At 41.8% G+C, this 12,403-nt stretch overlaps 1 protein-coding gene across 4 annotated transcripts in view; it reads right to left on the bottom strand.

Moving 5' to 3' along the window:
* The window catches only part of slc39a11 (solute carrier family 39, member 11), a 75,518-nt gene that overhangs the window by 16,420 nt on the left and 46,695 nt on the right, over nucleotides 1-12,403 (bottom strand). For 2 of the 4 annotated variants that reach the window (XM_040176771.2, XM_040176773.2), the window contains one exon: nucleotides 10,423-10,564. In XM_040176771.2, the coding sequence (XP_040032705.2) occupies nucleotides 10,423-10,564 (142 nt within the window). The remainder of the gene's footprint in view (nucleotides 1-10,422; nucleotides 10,565-12,403) is intronic. The other 2 variants (XM_040176772.2, XM_078102757.1) reach the window with 1 other exon arrangement.

The raw sequence follows: 12,403 nt of genomic DNA, 5'->3' as shown, positions 1-12,403 counted from the left end.
TAAAAACTTCCCAGTCAGCTTTAATTGCTTGTTCTTTGGGCTCAGTGGAATCACACCAATTCCATTATTAGCTCTAGAACACTGACTTTCTTTCACGGGTTATTGGTCCGACTAGCTAGTTTCAGAATAAAGTGACAGTTAGACACAACAACACCGACAAACAACAAACTTGAAGAAGGTAAACAACAGCAGAAAGTCGCCAACAACAACAATTCTAAATCCCGTCTAAAAGGATTTTGAGCTTGCTCTATGCGGGAGCCCAAACAGCGAGACATTTGTATGAACTGCTTTGCATCACAAAGGAGGAAGGAGAACATTATTTTTGTCTTCCTTTTGTCATGTCAGTTCATCCTCCTGCTTCTGTTGTTGTAGCAACCGCAGAGGTAAAGATTCACACAACAAGACAAGGCACAGTAACATATATTATGAGATAATGCGGCGCTATCATTTGCCATTTGTGCGTATTGTTTTGAAAGTGTTTTGTTTGGCACACGCCGACCAAAGTGGGAGAAACAAGATGCAACACTTGTGGCACGACAGATGCACGGTGCTGACGTATGATCCCTTTGTTAAGTTGGGACGATGGTGGCAAACATCCAGCAGACAGACAGCAGCGTTTCTGGATTAAACCAGTATTCTCTTTAGGATTGGGTTTGGTCTTACTAACAAACAAAGTGGGGTTATTAGTTTATCTTTACAGGACATTTTTGCATGCTGATGAGTGGAGAGACCTCGCGAAAAACCAAAACCGTGAGTTTATAGAAGCTAAAAAGCTCCATAAATTGTATCCATTCAGTTATTGTAATAGTGTTGAACTGTATTAATAACGTTGAATATGTCAATACAAAGTTGAGTCAAAGAATAATACTATTTGAGTCATATCAGTTACCAGTAACACACACTGAAGAGGAGCAGAGAGGACGCGTGGCAGAGCGGCAGCCTGTGAGCGACAGACAGTGGCAGCGTGTGAAAGGGAACGATAAAGGACCGCTGGCCAGAGCAAGAGAGCACGATGACGAGCGGGGGAGAGACAGACAGAACGCCAGTCAACAGCAAAGCCTCCATGCGTCCGTCGACCGGTGTTGCCGGGCAACTGTCAGACCCTGATCATGGCAGGACACACACACACACACACACACACACACAGTCCTGTTTGACTTCCCGGCATAAAATTACCTGAATCTTTCCCGTTCATGGGCCTGTAAAGCAAATGCACTCGAGCTTCCTCTGGTGCTGCTGGCCCATCTGGCCGTTATTTAAAAGTGGCGTCAAAGCCTGGGGCGCTTTTAGGGGGCTTGCCTACAGCGAGCTGCCTCAGAGGCCACTGATCCATCGAGGCTTCAAAATGTCACATCGTGGATCCTTTTGTTACCTCGCCCCTCTCCGAAAATGGCATTCCATGATAAAAAGTCAGGAACGACTTTGTCCATCTAGACATTTTCTTTGCTGTCGGGATAAAGAGGAAATCGTGTGAGTGTTTTTATGTTTAAAAATCAGTCTATATGTTACTGGTGAAGAAATTCATCAATAATAAACAGGCTGAAAAAGAATTCATAATTTATAAAAGGAAAGGGACATTTATGATTGATATGCTTGGAGGTTACTTTGCTCTGGCTTCAGCAAGGTTTTTCTACGGATATCAGCGTCTCCAGCGTCGGCCGGGGTAGAGATACGGTGCCACCTTTGTCTTGTTAGCTTCTAGCTTCGATGAAGAAAGTGGCAAATGATCGGGACTAATTTGCATAACATATTTTCTAACTTGTTTGAGTTGCGTTTTGAGCAATTTTAAACAGATGAAGTGGAGATTATTGCTTAGACTGTAATGTATCGATCGGTGTGAAGCATTCATGTATTTGCTTGTGAAGAGTACAGGACTTCCTGTTGGAAGTTGGTTCTGACTCAGTCTTGTCACCAACATGTCGTCTTGGATACCTCTCTGCTATTAATATCAACTGATCTCAGACATTATTATTTCTCTGACAGCAACACGCAGTGCTTGATAATTGCTTTGAAACTGGGAGGACAAAAGGACAGTTTGATCTCAAATAATGTTCATTATAGGCCCAATAATAGACTGGAGCCATCGTGTGATGTATGGAGCTAAAGTTAATTGCTGATCTGAATGTTTTGCAACTTTTTATTAGATAGATGGTAATGTTGTCCAGTTGCTTCTGCACTTTGACCACTGAATGGTTGCCATTAAATGTACCCTTTTTATGGAAAGTGATGGTCCTGAATTTGAGTGGTTGGATAATTTGACTTTTCACATTATAGTTCCAACATAAACTTTTTCAAATTTGAATTTGTCTCTATTTGGTAATTAGTGCTTCAGTTGATTTTTTCCATTTATTTTCTCAAATCCCATTTTAACTATATGCATCCATATGTTGCTAATGTATAAAAATTAAAGTTAAAAAAACCTACCAACCAGGCAAAACCTGTTGAAAATGACAACCTGCTACACTCGCTACAGAAAAACACGGAGAGATGGTGTCTTTGTGACCATATGCAGCTTACATGTAGAATATTCAATCCATTTGAAAGCATTTGCTGTTCATCTCAAGAGTCCCTGTACCCTGATGTATCCTGAGTGCACATCATGACGTAATATGGGATTGAAGAAAAAAACATACTTACGCTGGGAGCAGATTGAATGTCTGATGTCATCCGGCTTCGTGGCCCACGGATTCTGGACGTGACAGTACAAGCAGTCACCAGATTTGGTCTCGGATTTGATTCATTATTTAATTTTTTTTGCTGCTTTTGAAATGTCCATCTGCAGCACAGTCCTGGCCGCCTTGCTCCCCGTCTGTTGCTTACTCAGTAATCCTCCCTAACTCGTACTCTCGCTGTGTTTTACCCCAGTCGCTCAAAAAGCACAAAATAGCGAATGCCAATTACTGGGAATGCAAACACGGACAAGAAAGCAAAAAGCTGGCAGTGAGAATTACTATCTGGCAACAAGATGTTATTTTGATGTCAGTGAAGGTTGATTTAATTTTGTGTCCTTTGAAGACCAAAAGCATTTTGATTTCATTGCCACTTCAAAGAAATAAATAAGGTCGTGGACCCGAAGCATTGTACTCTCATCAGTGACTTGAGATAAAGCACCAGTGTTAATAAGAATGAGTCCTTTGATTTGAAGTCTACTAGTGACCCTGACACTGTGAAAGCAGTTAAAAGCAGTGTAGCCTTCATTCTTTTCATTATTATTCACTTTGTCCTTTTCCTACTGGAACTTCTGGAAATCTATACATTGTACTGGAAATCCTTGATCTACTTGCCTCATGCAGGCTGTTCTCGTGCACGCTGCACAAGCTAACATAACCATCCCTCCTTTGGACAACTTAACAGGTCATGCACACTGGTCGCTTTGTAGGATATGTGTACTAAAATAACAAAACCACTTTTCATTAGACATGATACGATCCAACCTCCCCGTACAAACGGAAGGACCTTTTCACAGCATTCTCTGACATGCAGCTTTAAATCCTTCATGCTTCCTATCCCCACCAAAGAGCTCACGTCTCCATTGCATCTCACCTTCCTTCTAACCCACAGCCGTTCACTCGAAGCTGGCTGCAGCGTCTGTGTGTTCTTCGCCGTCTGCTTCAGGCTTTATTCTCTCATGCAGTTAACGAAGGAAACAGAAAAAGCCCTTGAAGACGACCCCCGTTCGGCGGCCCATTTGTTTCTAGCAAAGCTCCTCTGGCCCCTACGCTGTGAATGTAATCGTTCCTCTCTCACAACGAAATCTAAGAAATGTACCATTTCTGTAGAGAAGACAGATTAAGGCTTAAACTGTCCTCGCTGTGCTCCCAGACGCTTTTAGCAGAGATCTAAAAAATAAGCTGCTTCCTAAGAACCCACAAAAACCCAACCACCGATGTGAATGATCTGACCAAAGCCGTTGGGCCACACCATTCATCCCACCGGCTGACGGTGTCCTCGTCTGCCTCAATGCCATTCAAGTACATCAGGTTGAAACGTCAGCCTACCACATGGATTCAATGCAGTAACATTCATGGTGTTGATCCCTACAACTGCATCTTGAGAGAAAACGCTGATAGAAAATATCTTTCTACCGCTGAATAAATAACAACCGTCTCACTCTAGCAGATGTGGGAAAGGTTACCAGTCGTGAGCTCCCCTGCTTGGAATGTGTATTACAGTATGTTCAACTATTTGATTGAAAGCCGGGGAAGGAAACCTCTGATTGGCCTTAATGCATGACTTGTATGTGTGTCAACTTTTCTCCTACTCCAAGAATTTTATAAATGTCCTGTTTAATAATTCAGTGTCGAGTGCAACAACTTGAGGTAATTTCTTACTTAAACCTGTGACCGTCACGCAATGTGACCATACAACTTGCAAAACCAAATCCAGCCAGGGATGTCAAGTGGGGTGGGGGGTTCCCTATTCCCTTACTGCCGGCACCCCTGCTCTGACCACCCGCACACCGAATGCACCGAACTTATGACGGCATTAATTAGCCTTTTATTGCATTGGACAAAGTAGCATCAGTAGCAGCTACTTTGATGGACAAAGTAGCAAATATTAGTATTGTATTAACTGAATGTCACATATAAGGAAAAGACCCTGCAAGAAATTAAGGTTATCAAACTGCAGCCGATTTACAGATATAATAAAGAATATACTATAATTATATTATTACTATACGATTATTAACTATGTTAAATTGATGAAACTCTGGTGGAAGGCCACCTGTGGCTATAAAATAAATGAAGTACAAAAAGTAAAGTACAAAAACAAGAGCACGGTTTTAAGTCTCTTTAAATCTGTGTGGCATCTTGAGTCAGAGGAATCGTAACAAAAAAAACGGACATCAATAATGCAGGAAAACAGATGCACATTTGGCGCCACACGAATCCCACTCAGAGAGATTTTTTAGCGTTGGGTCTCCAGTGGGGAAAATCCATTTCTTTCTCCCCGTTCGTCAAACCACCCTCCCGGGTCTTATGGGTTTTGAGGAGAAGATGACGCAGCGATAACCTCCCTCATCAAAAAGCAATGAAGTGGAGCGAAACACACCGGCGGGAAATTAGAAGGCAGCCCGGAGTTTAGAGGACTCTTCCGGGAAAGAGAGTTGTTTGAGTCTCAGTGGAGAGATTCAAAGCCCTTCGCCAACGATCCGAGTTAAAAAGTACCCGTCGTCTATACAGCCCGATACCTGCCACCATCTTCTACCTTCAAAAAGCACAATTCATTTCCTTCACCAAAATGTTACGCTCGCTGAAAAAGGAGAAATAGCGTCTACAATATGAAACACTCCAGTCAGTGGAGTCTCCGGAGAATTCAATGGCAAACTAAGCATCGGCCTTCTAATTTTCAGGCTACCACTGCCTTTGGTACCCCCCGACCCCGTGGGGGCCGCTTTCATAGCAAATGCATGCAGACATCAGCGTACAATGGAAGAACATCTGCAAAAGATGCACTACTTGTGTTTCACACAGGTCTGTTCCAATTAAGATATTTCTTCTGATTTGAAATGGCCACATTTGGACGCAGTAAAAGTCGTGGTTATACATGAAATATTAAATCTTTACCTGTCTCATTTTGACGCATTGCCGCATCCCTGTAGCTAATGGCTGCAGTAAAAGCACTAAAGAGTCTTACGTTAAAGAGAAAGTGCAGTAGGTTAGTGGCTTTAACAGATCCAGGAGGAGTTAAGTTTTGTAGGTTTTGTTTTTATTTGTCACCAAAGAAATAAAGGAGTAGACAATAGGGCTCACTCTGGGAAAAACAAGTGAAAGACCCTGTAATGCAATATGTGAAAGAACGCCGCTGGGAGTCTAGCCTGGACATACGATGCCTTCCCTTATTAAACACAACACTGCAGTCACAGCGGGCATGTAAAAAAGTAGTTAAGAAGCACTGTTGCCATGAACGCATCAGTTCCTCTGCAGCAAAAACACGCGGTTTTCAGCCAGTTTTGTGAATTAGTGCTTCAGCTGTTCAATGTACCCAGAAGGGATTTCTGAAGAAAAGGCAAGAGAATTACTGCTTCGGTTGAATGCCTCATCCCAAGTTTCAGGTTACACCAATTTCTGTTCAGAATATCCTCACTTCATCATCCAGTCCTATCAGTATGGCATTGTCAGGCCCAGCCTATGAATTTTTGAGTTATGGCCCTAAAAGTTGTTTTGCAGGGTCACAATGAGTGACAGCTTGCCTCCAATGTTCCTGTATCATACAATTGGAGCTCGACAGAAACGTTTGTAAACCACTGCCTTAAACGATGGATGGATATTATCACCCAAAAACGCCCTCTGCAAATGTTTCCCAAGGAAGTTCCTTGGTGAGAAGAACGGGTAAATCGGTGCATCCTTTATGATACTGGCCAACACTCTCACTTTGTGTTACCCCTTTCTAAGCTAATCACAAAGAGGAAATCTCTTCCCGGTTATAGAGAACCAACTCGGCCACAATGTAGCGTTGTCCATTGGACTCTCTCAGCATTTTCCATCTCAAGTATGGAGCCTATACAGGTCTTTAATGAAAAGGAGATTTCCCATTCTCTGGCCTCCCCGAGGTCGGTCAAAACAAAGCCAAAGTGTGTACAAGCAGGTAAGCATGTGTCATTATTTTGCTTCTGAATACCGCGATGCTGCTGAATGAGCTGCTTGTTCCATTTTCTGAGTTGCTCTTTTCACAACTTTAAAGATCAAATCCATAGTCAGTTAATTATTTGTATAGCTCGCACAACGACTTACACATTGAACTAGAAACCATCCCTCCAACTCCTTTCAGTGTGTCAGATTCCTGTCTTCCTCATCTTAATAAAATGATTCCAGATATATGATGTGGTTTGTAAAGATCGCTCGGATAGCAAAGATGGGTCATGTTGGCTGTGATCTTTGCCCCAAGGCCTGAAAAAAAACAGATGAATTATTGAATAACACTGGGTGGCATTCCTAGTAATACGGAGATTGGTATTCTGCACAGCATTGGCTGCTTAGCCTTCCAATTCCAATCCATCCCCATTTGTCACTTTATTGCACATTGCGAAAATTCTGTCTGAAGACATAAGTAAACAGAACGCCTAAAGGCACACTTTGATTCCTCCTAATGCAGACTGAATTATTGAAGACGCCATGCATTAAGAATGAGAAGGAACTGGAATGCTTTGGAGCGTGCGCGTGTGAATCCATGCTTCTCTCAGCAGGGAACATGCTTCCACATCAAATAGCTGGAGAGCAGCAAGATGCAAAGCACTAATTTATTGAACATTAATGAAATAATGATATTGGGAATAACAAACAGATCCTGTTTGAATGTTAGCTTACTTTTTTAAAAAGAGAACACAATAAAACACTAGACCTTGTTTGTTTTTTTTGGGACAATAGTGTGTTTAATTTATGATATGTATGTAACATATGTGTTTATATTTTAAAGAATCTATTTAAGGACAATTATTTGAAGGTCCATTTTCAGTTCATCAGCTACTCCTCGCTGATGGAAAAGACCGTAAACCAGCACTCAAACCAAACCAGGGCCCGAGTCCTTTTTTCCACTTCCCTTAATAAAAGCTTTTCTATTCATCATTCAAAGCTCAATATAGCCCCATTAGCTGCACGCCATCTACATTCCAACAATTCTGCTCGCTCCACCACTCACTTGATGAACGTGCACCTATCTCCAACAATGCCGGAGCAGCTGGAATCAAGCAAGACCTTTGGGTAGTTGGCATATTTCTTTTGCATCTCGGTTACATGTGAACATACTTGCTTATGAAATGGCAGTTCGTAAACACTGTTTTAGTCCCAGTATTGTGCTGAGGAGGACTCCTTTAGAGCTGTTTTGTAAGAACAGAAAGACATCCTGAGCAGAAGCCCAAATTAAAGTAAAAGAAGGCAATACAAAACATCCACATTCATATACCACACATGTGAAGGTCCAAAGTAATGGGAGTTTTTACTGTAATCTTCTGTGATGGCTGGGAAAGTAGCGACTGCGCTTAAGAGCAAAGCGTTCCAAGCCAAGAGCACTTGAAAAGGAGGACAGGAGGAAATAACCCCATAATTAATCGAGCATCTTCAGAAAAGAGCAACCAACCACCAATCATCAAGAATAATTTGAAGGCAGAAATATGAAAAAAATATATGAAATTTGAGAGACATTGAAGGAAAGAGTAAAACATACTGGAAGACTTGAATTGTGTTCATGTGAAGTTGTCATTATGAATATTAGTTTGAATGCTTTCAAGTGAAAAGAATCTCATAAAGATGGACAATTGCATTTGCAGGAACCATGTTTTTATCTTATCTGAAAAACATGTCCTAATTATGTTCCACTTCTACAATTATGTTTTGGTCAAGGTTTGATTTTTACTCTGTTGAAAATCACCAACCCATTGTTGAAAAGAAAATCACGAGCAGTAAACCTTCACCTGTATGTGCCAAGTGAGAACCTGAATAACCTCTAAGTCTTCAGATGGAGATATGCACTAAAGCCTTTTTTAAATGCTTTCCTCGACTCACAAAACTGCTAAAGACTAACACTAAGACTAAGAAATATAAATTACCTTCTGGCGAAATGCTGTCTGGGTTGAACAAACAGTGCCTTATGGCACTATACCAGCATATACATTTGTGCGTGTCTCTTCTTGTTTGCTGCGTTGCCTCTGCCCTCCGGCGCACCACCGGGATGCCATGAATTTGTAACGTATCCGTGAAGAGTCCAGAGTGAAGCTTGTATTCAATGTGTGGACCTTGGCGCTGCAGGAGGCGTCTAACATCCCAGTAAACATACGGAGGACTCAAGGCCGGCGCATTTAGCACGACACTGTGAAGGCGGTATCCTCCGAAGGCAAGTGCTTTTGACAATATTTGAGTTAGTAGCTTATCGGAAGAATCCAATTCGATCTGCTCATGACCAATCACTTCTCAGTGCTTTTCTGTGTGACCAAACGTCCGTTAGCTTTAGGGGAGGAAGTTGTCGTTTTCCTCATTTCAAAGTCTCAGGATAAAACGGCTCAGACGCGAGTCATTAGTAAACCCAGTCCTCAGGCTATGTTGTTTAATTAGCCTTGTTCAGGTTGCTATGAAACTGTCCCGTGTCTGCATGAATTAACCTTTACACAAAGATGCTACTGTGTGCGCCGGCTCCCTAACGTGGCTTTGGGAACACTTTACTGGAACGGAGCCATTGATAATTCCTCTTGTCCTGCTGTGTTCCAGTTTTCCTCCTGGGACACGCCAAAAACATACTTTACATAAGTATGAGACAACATCGCTGAGAGAAAACTCATCCGTTCCCCCGGGAGGGGCGCTGGGGGGACACAGCCGTCGGGGTTTGGGAGTGTGTCAAAGTGTTAATGGCCGACATCCTAAAGGGGGGAGTTTGTTGTTCTTTTGTTTGGACTGCAATGGAATGGAAAGAAACACATGTCTACTTTCTATTTTCTACTTTAATGTTTTATAAACAAATCCAAAATGTGTTCTAATGGCTTTTAGTGCTGTATGATTATAGCTACCAACAGTCACACATATTGAGAAATCTGTACAACTAGAATCATAATACTTCGTGGTTGCTGCTCATTTTCTGGCTTTATTTTAGCAAAGATCGTCTTGTATTTTAATTCTCATAATAGTAATACAATCAGAGAGGTTTAATAAGGTATTATAATCATTGATACAACTAATTATATTACAAGTATAAAACTGAAATGGATTGTTGTTTGCTTTAAATCAAATGTTAATTTTGTGTTCTCAATTTTGCTCTTGAATAGATCTTTAATTTTTCTTGAAATTAAATTATCAAAAAATACTTAATAATTAATTATAGTTATAAAGCACTAGGAAATGTATGAGTGTATATAACTAGGACTACATAGTGTGATAAGCAAAAACACCTTATAAATATGTTGAATGCCGTACACCCGTTGGTCTCATACAAGGTGCTGGCAAATATGGCAAACCACATCATTTTGTGACAGTAGATATGATTAGATTTCAGCATAATTTATCTGCTCAGGGACCTGTTCCAGAAGTGATGCAATAATAAATCATCTGCATAAATGAGGAGGTGCCTCCATCTGGGTGTAACTCTGCAGCATAAAGTGTGTTTACTACAGTGTGCGTGTCACTAGGCAGCCGAAGACGAATAAGAGAGAACACACTTGCAAGCCACCGCGATTGAAAGACCCAATTAGTGTCGCAGGGGGACAGGCGGAGAAGGAAAGGGACAACAGACAGATGTCACAGTGGAAAGAAGCCATCGGAGAAGCTCCAGGCGAGTTGTTGGTGGGAGCCAATGCAGACCCTCTTCATGCATTTTCAAACCACATCGGTGTGATCCGGGGCCTGCAACTTGAGAGGGACTACAGTGGCCCCCGCTGTTTTGATAAAGCGTGCTACACAGTCAGCTTTCTTCGATGTGGGTATATGAAGGGAGGCTTGCCTGAGAGAGGTGCAGCTCTACCTATCCGGATGGTCATCTCATCCGAGTCCAGCAGATGGAACGACGGCTCGTCAGCTTTCTCTTTGGGCAGCTTGGACTGGGGGGGGAGAGCCAGCGCGATGTGGGGGTCCGCTCCTACGCCCTGTGGAGAGAGACAACGGGGGGTTTCAATCCATGTCAGGAACAGAAGATCCCAGGCGTGAGCTCATTTTATAGGTCTCCTGGTTGGTTTGTTCTCACAATGCAATTTGCACTATAGGAAGAACAATGGGAGCTAAAACCTTTGTGTAAAAATACTCGCATTAAAAGACAGCAACTTGCGAAACATATTCCTATTCAATATTGAAATTGATTTGGATGCATGCACTGTGGAAGCACGGCTTTGTGTGTAGTAAATCAGCCGCAGCCTTTTTTGTACAATGAGATGCTTTAAAAGTTTGTTTAATTTCCTGGAGAAAAACAAACATGTTTGAAAATCAGTTACTTCCCAATGCACAACACCATTAGGTGACCATGATCCAGAACAAGCACCCACAACAAATTAAAAGATCCTATCACCATAATTTCATGTCCGCCAGTATCTGAGGAGAACAAACACACAGAAATACACGCAATGAATCAGCGGCAGTGCAATGAAAACACAGAGCATTCCTCAGCAAATACACTCTAATACAGAGCAATGCCTACAAGTAGTGGATTAAAAAACATTCACATCCAACTTTCCTCCCGTTCGCAGTTGCAACATCTCCTTATTCCTGTGCGGTCACAGGTTAAGTACTGGGAGAGCATGTGTGCGTCACAGCGCACAGAATGTACTCGTGTATTCTTGGAAATCAATTCAAGCTTTGTGAATAGTGGGTACACTTTATTCATTTTTCATATTCTAAGATGATTCAAGGTGAAAAATTAACAACGTAGCTCTCCAGTCTTTTACTGATTTCACAATTGCAATATTTGCAAACTGTTTTGGTATTTCAAACATGCATGTTTACCATCCGGATACATTCTAATATCCGGATGTGGGTGCATTAAGACAAATAGGGATGTTATGATGTAAGTATGACGCCTTAAGTGACTAAAGCTTGGAACTACAAACTAAATAAAAATAAAATAAAAAATGAAATACAAAAGTGCTTCTTTACATAATTTATCAACCGCCTCCAAGACAGGATTGACTAGCTGGAGCTTTGGCAGACATTACAGCCTCCAGTCTGTGCATCTTTTTCTCAACAAAGAGATTAAGCCTTTAAATGCAACCTGAGGGGCTGAATCACTTTAGCAGAGAAGAAGATGCAGCTGCACACTCAATGTGATTGACATCTGGACCCCTCCTACGTCCCTCCAGGACATCAACATATTGTTCTGAGGCAATTCCTTTGTAGCTCTGGCTTCATACTGGGGCTCAGTGTCTTACTGGAAAGTAAATCTCCCCCAAAGTCACAGGTTTCCTGCAGAAAGCATTCAGGTTTTCCTCCAGGATTTACCCGGGTTGCATCATAAGCTTGTAAATCCGTGCCAAACTCCACCATGTGGATGGAATGTAAATGAAGATTGCTTATGGCCAAAAAGGTCAATTTTGGTCTCATCAGACCAAAGAAGCGCCCTGCAGCTGACTTCAGAGATTCCTTTCTTGGCCACTCTCTGTCGGTGTTATTGGTCTCTCTAATCGCAGCCCCCCCCCCAAGGCTGTCATCTGTGTCTCCGTCCTCGCAGTCTTTACTCAGTGAGATTTGACTGTTCGGTTCACCACGGCTGGAATCCAAAAAAGAAAACATTATTAATGATGCATTTTCTTTGACAATCACAAATCTATGGAAATGAACAGGCCTTTTAAATTACTACTGAAATAAATAACCGAGGAAACAAATACTTGTAGAAATGTAGATATAAATGAGTCAATACATACATGAATAGGTCTTGTATTTTTCTAAAAGGATCATTTTCACGCCAGCCTTATTGAGGCATATGAGATGCCACATGG

Source organism: Gasterosteus aculeatus, chromosome 5 (assembly GCF_964276395.1).
Source record: "Gasterosteus aculeatus chromosome 5, fGasAcu3.hap1.1, whole genome shotgun sequence".
Lineage (NCBI taxonomy): Eukaryota > Metazoa > Chordata > Actinopteri > Perciformes > Gasterosteidae > Gasterosteus > Gasterosteus aculeatus.
The sequence above is the reverse complement of the archived record's forward strand: the minus strand, read 5'-3'. Positions and strand labels throughout refer to the sequence as shown.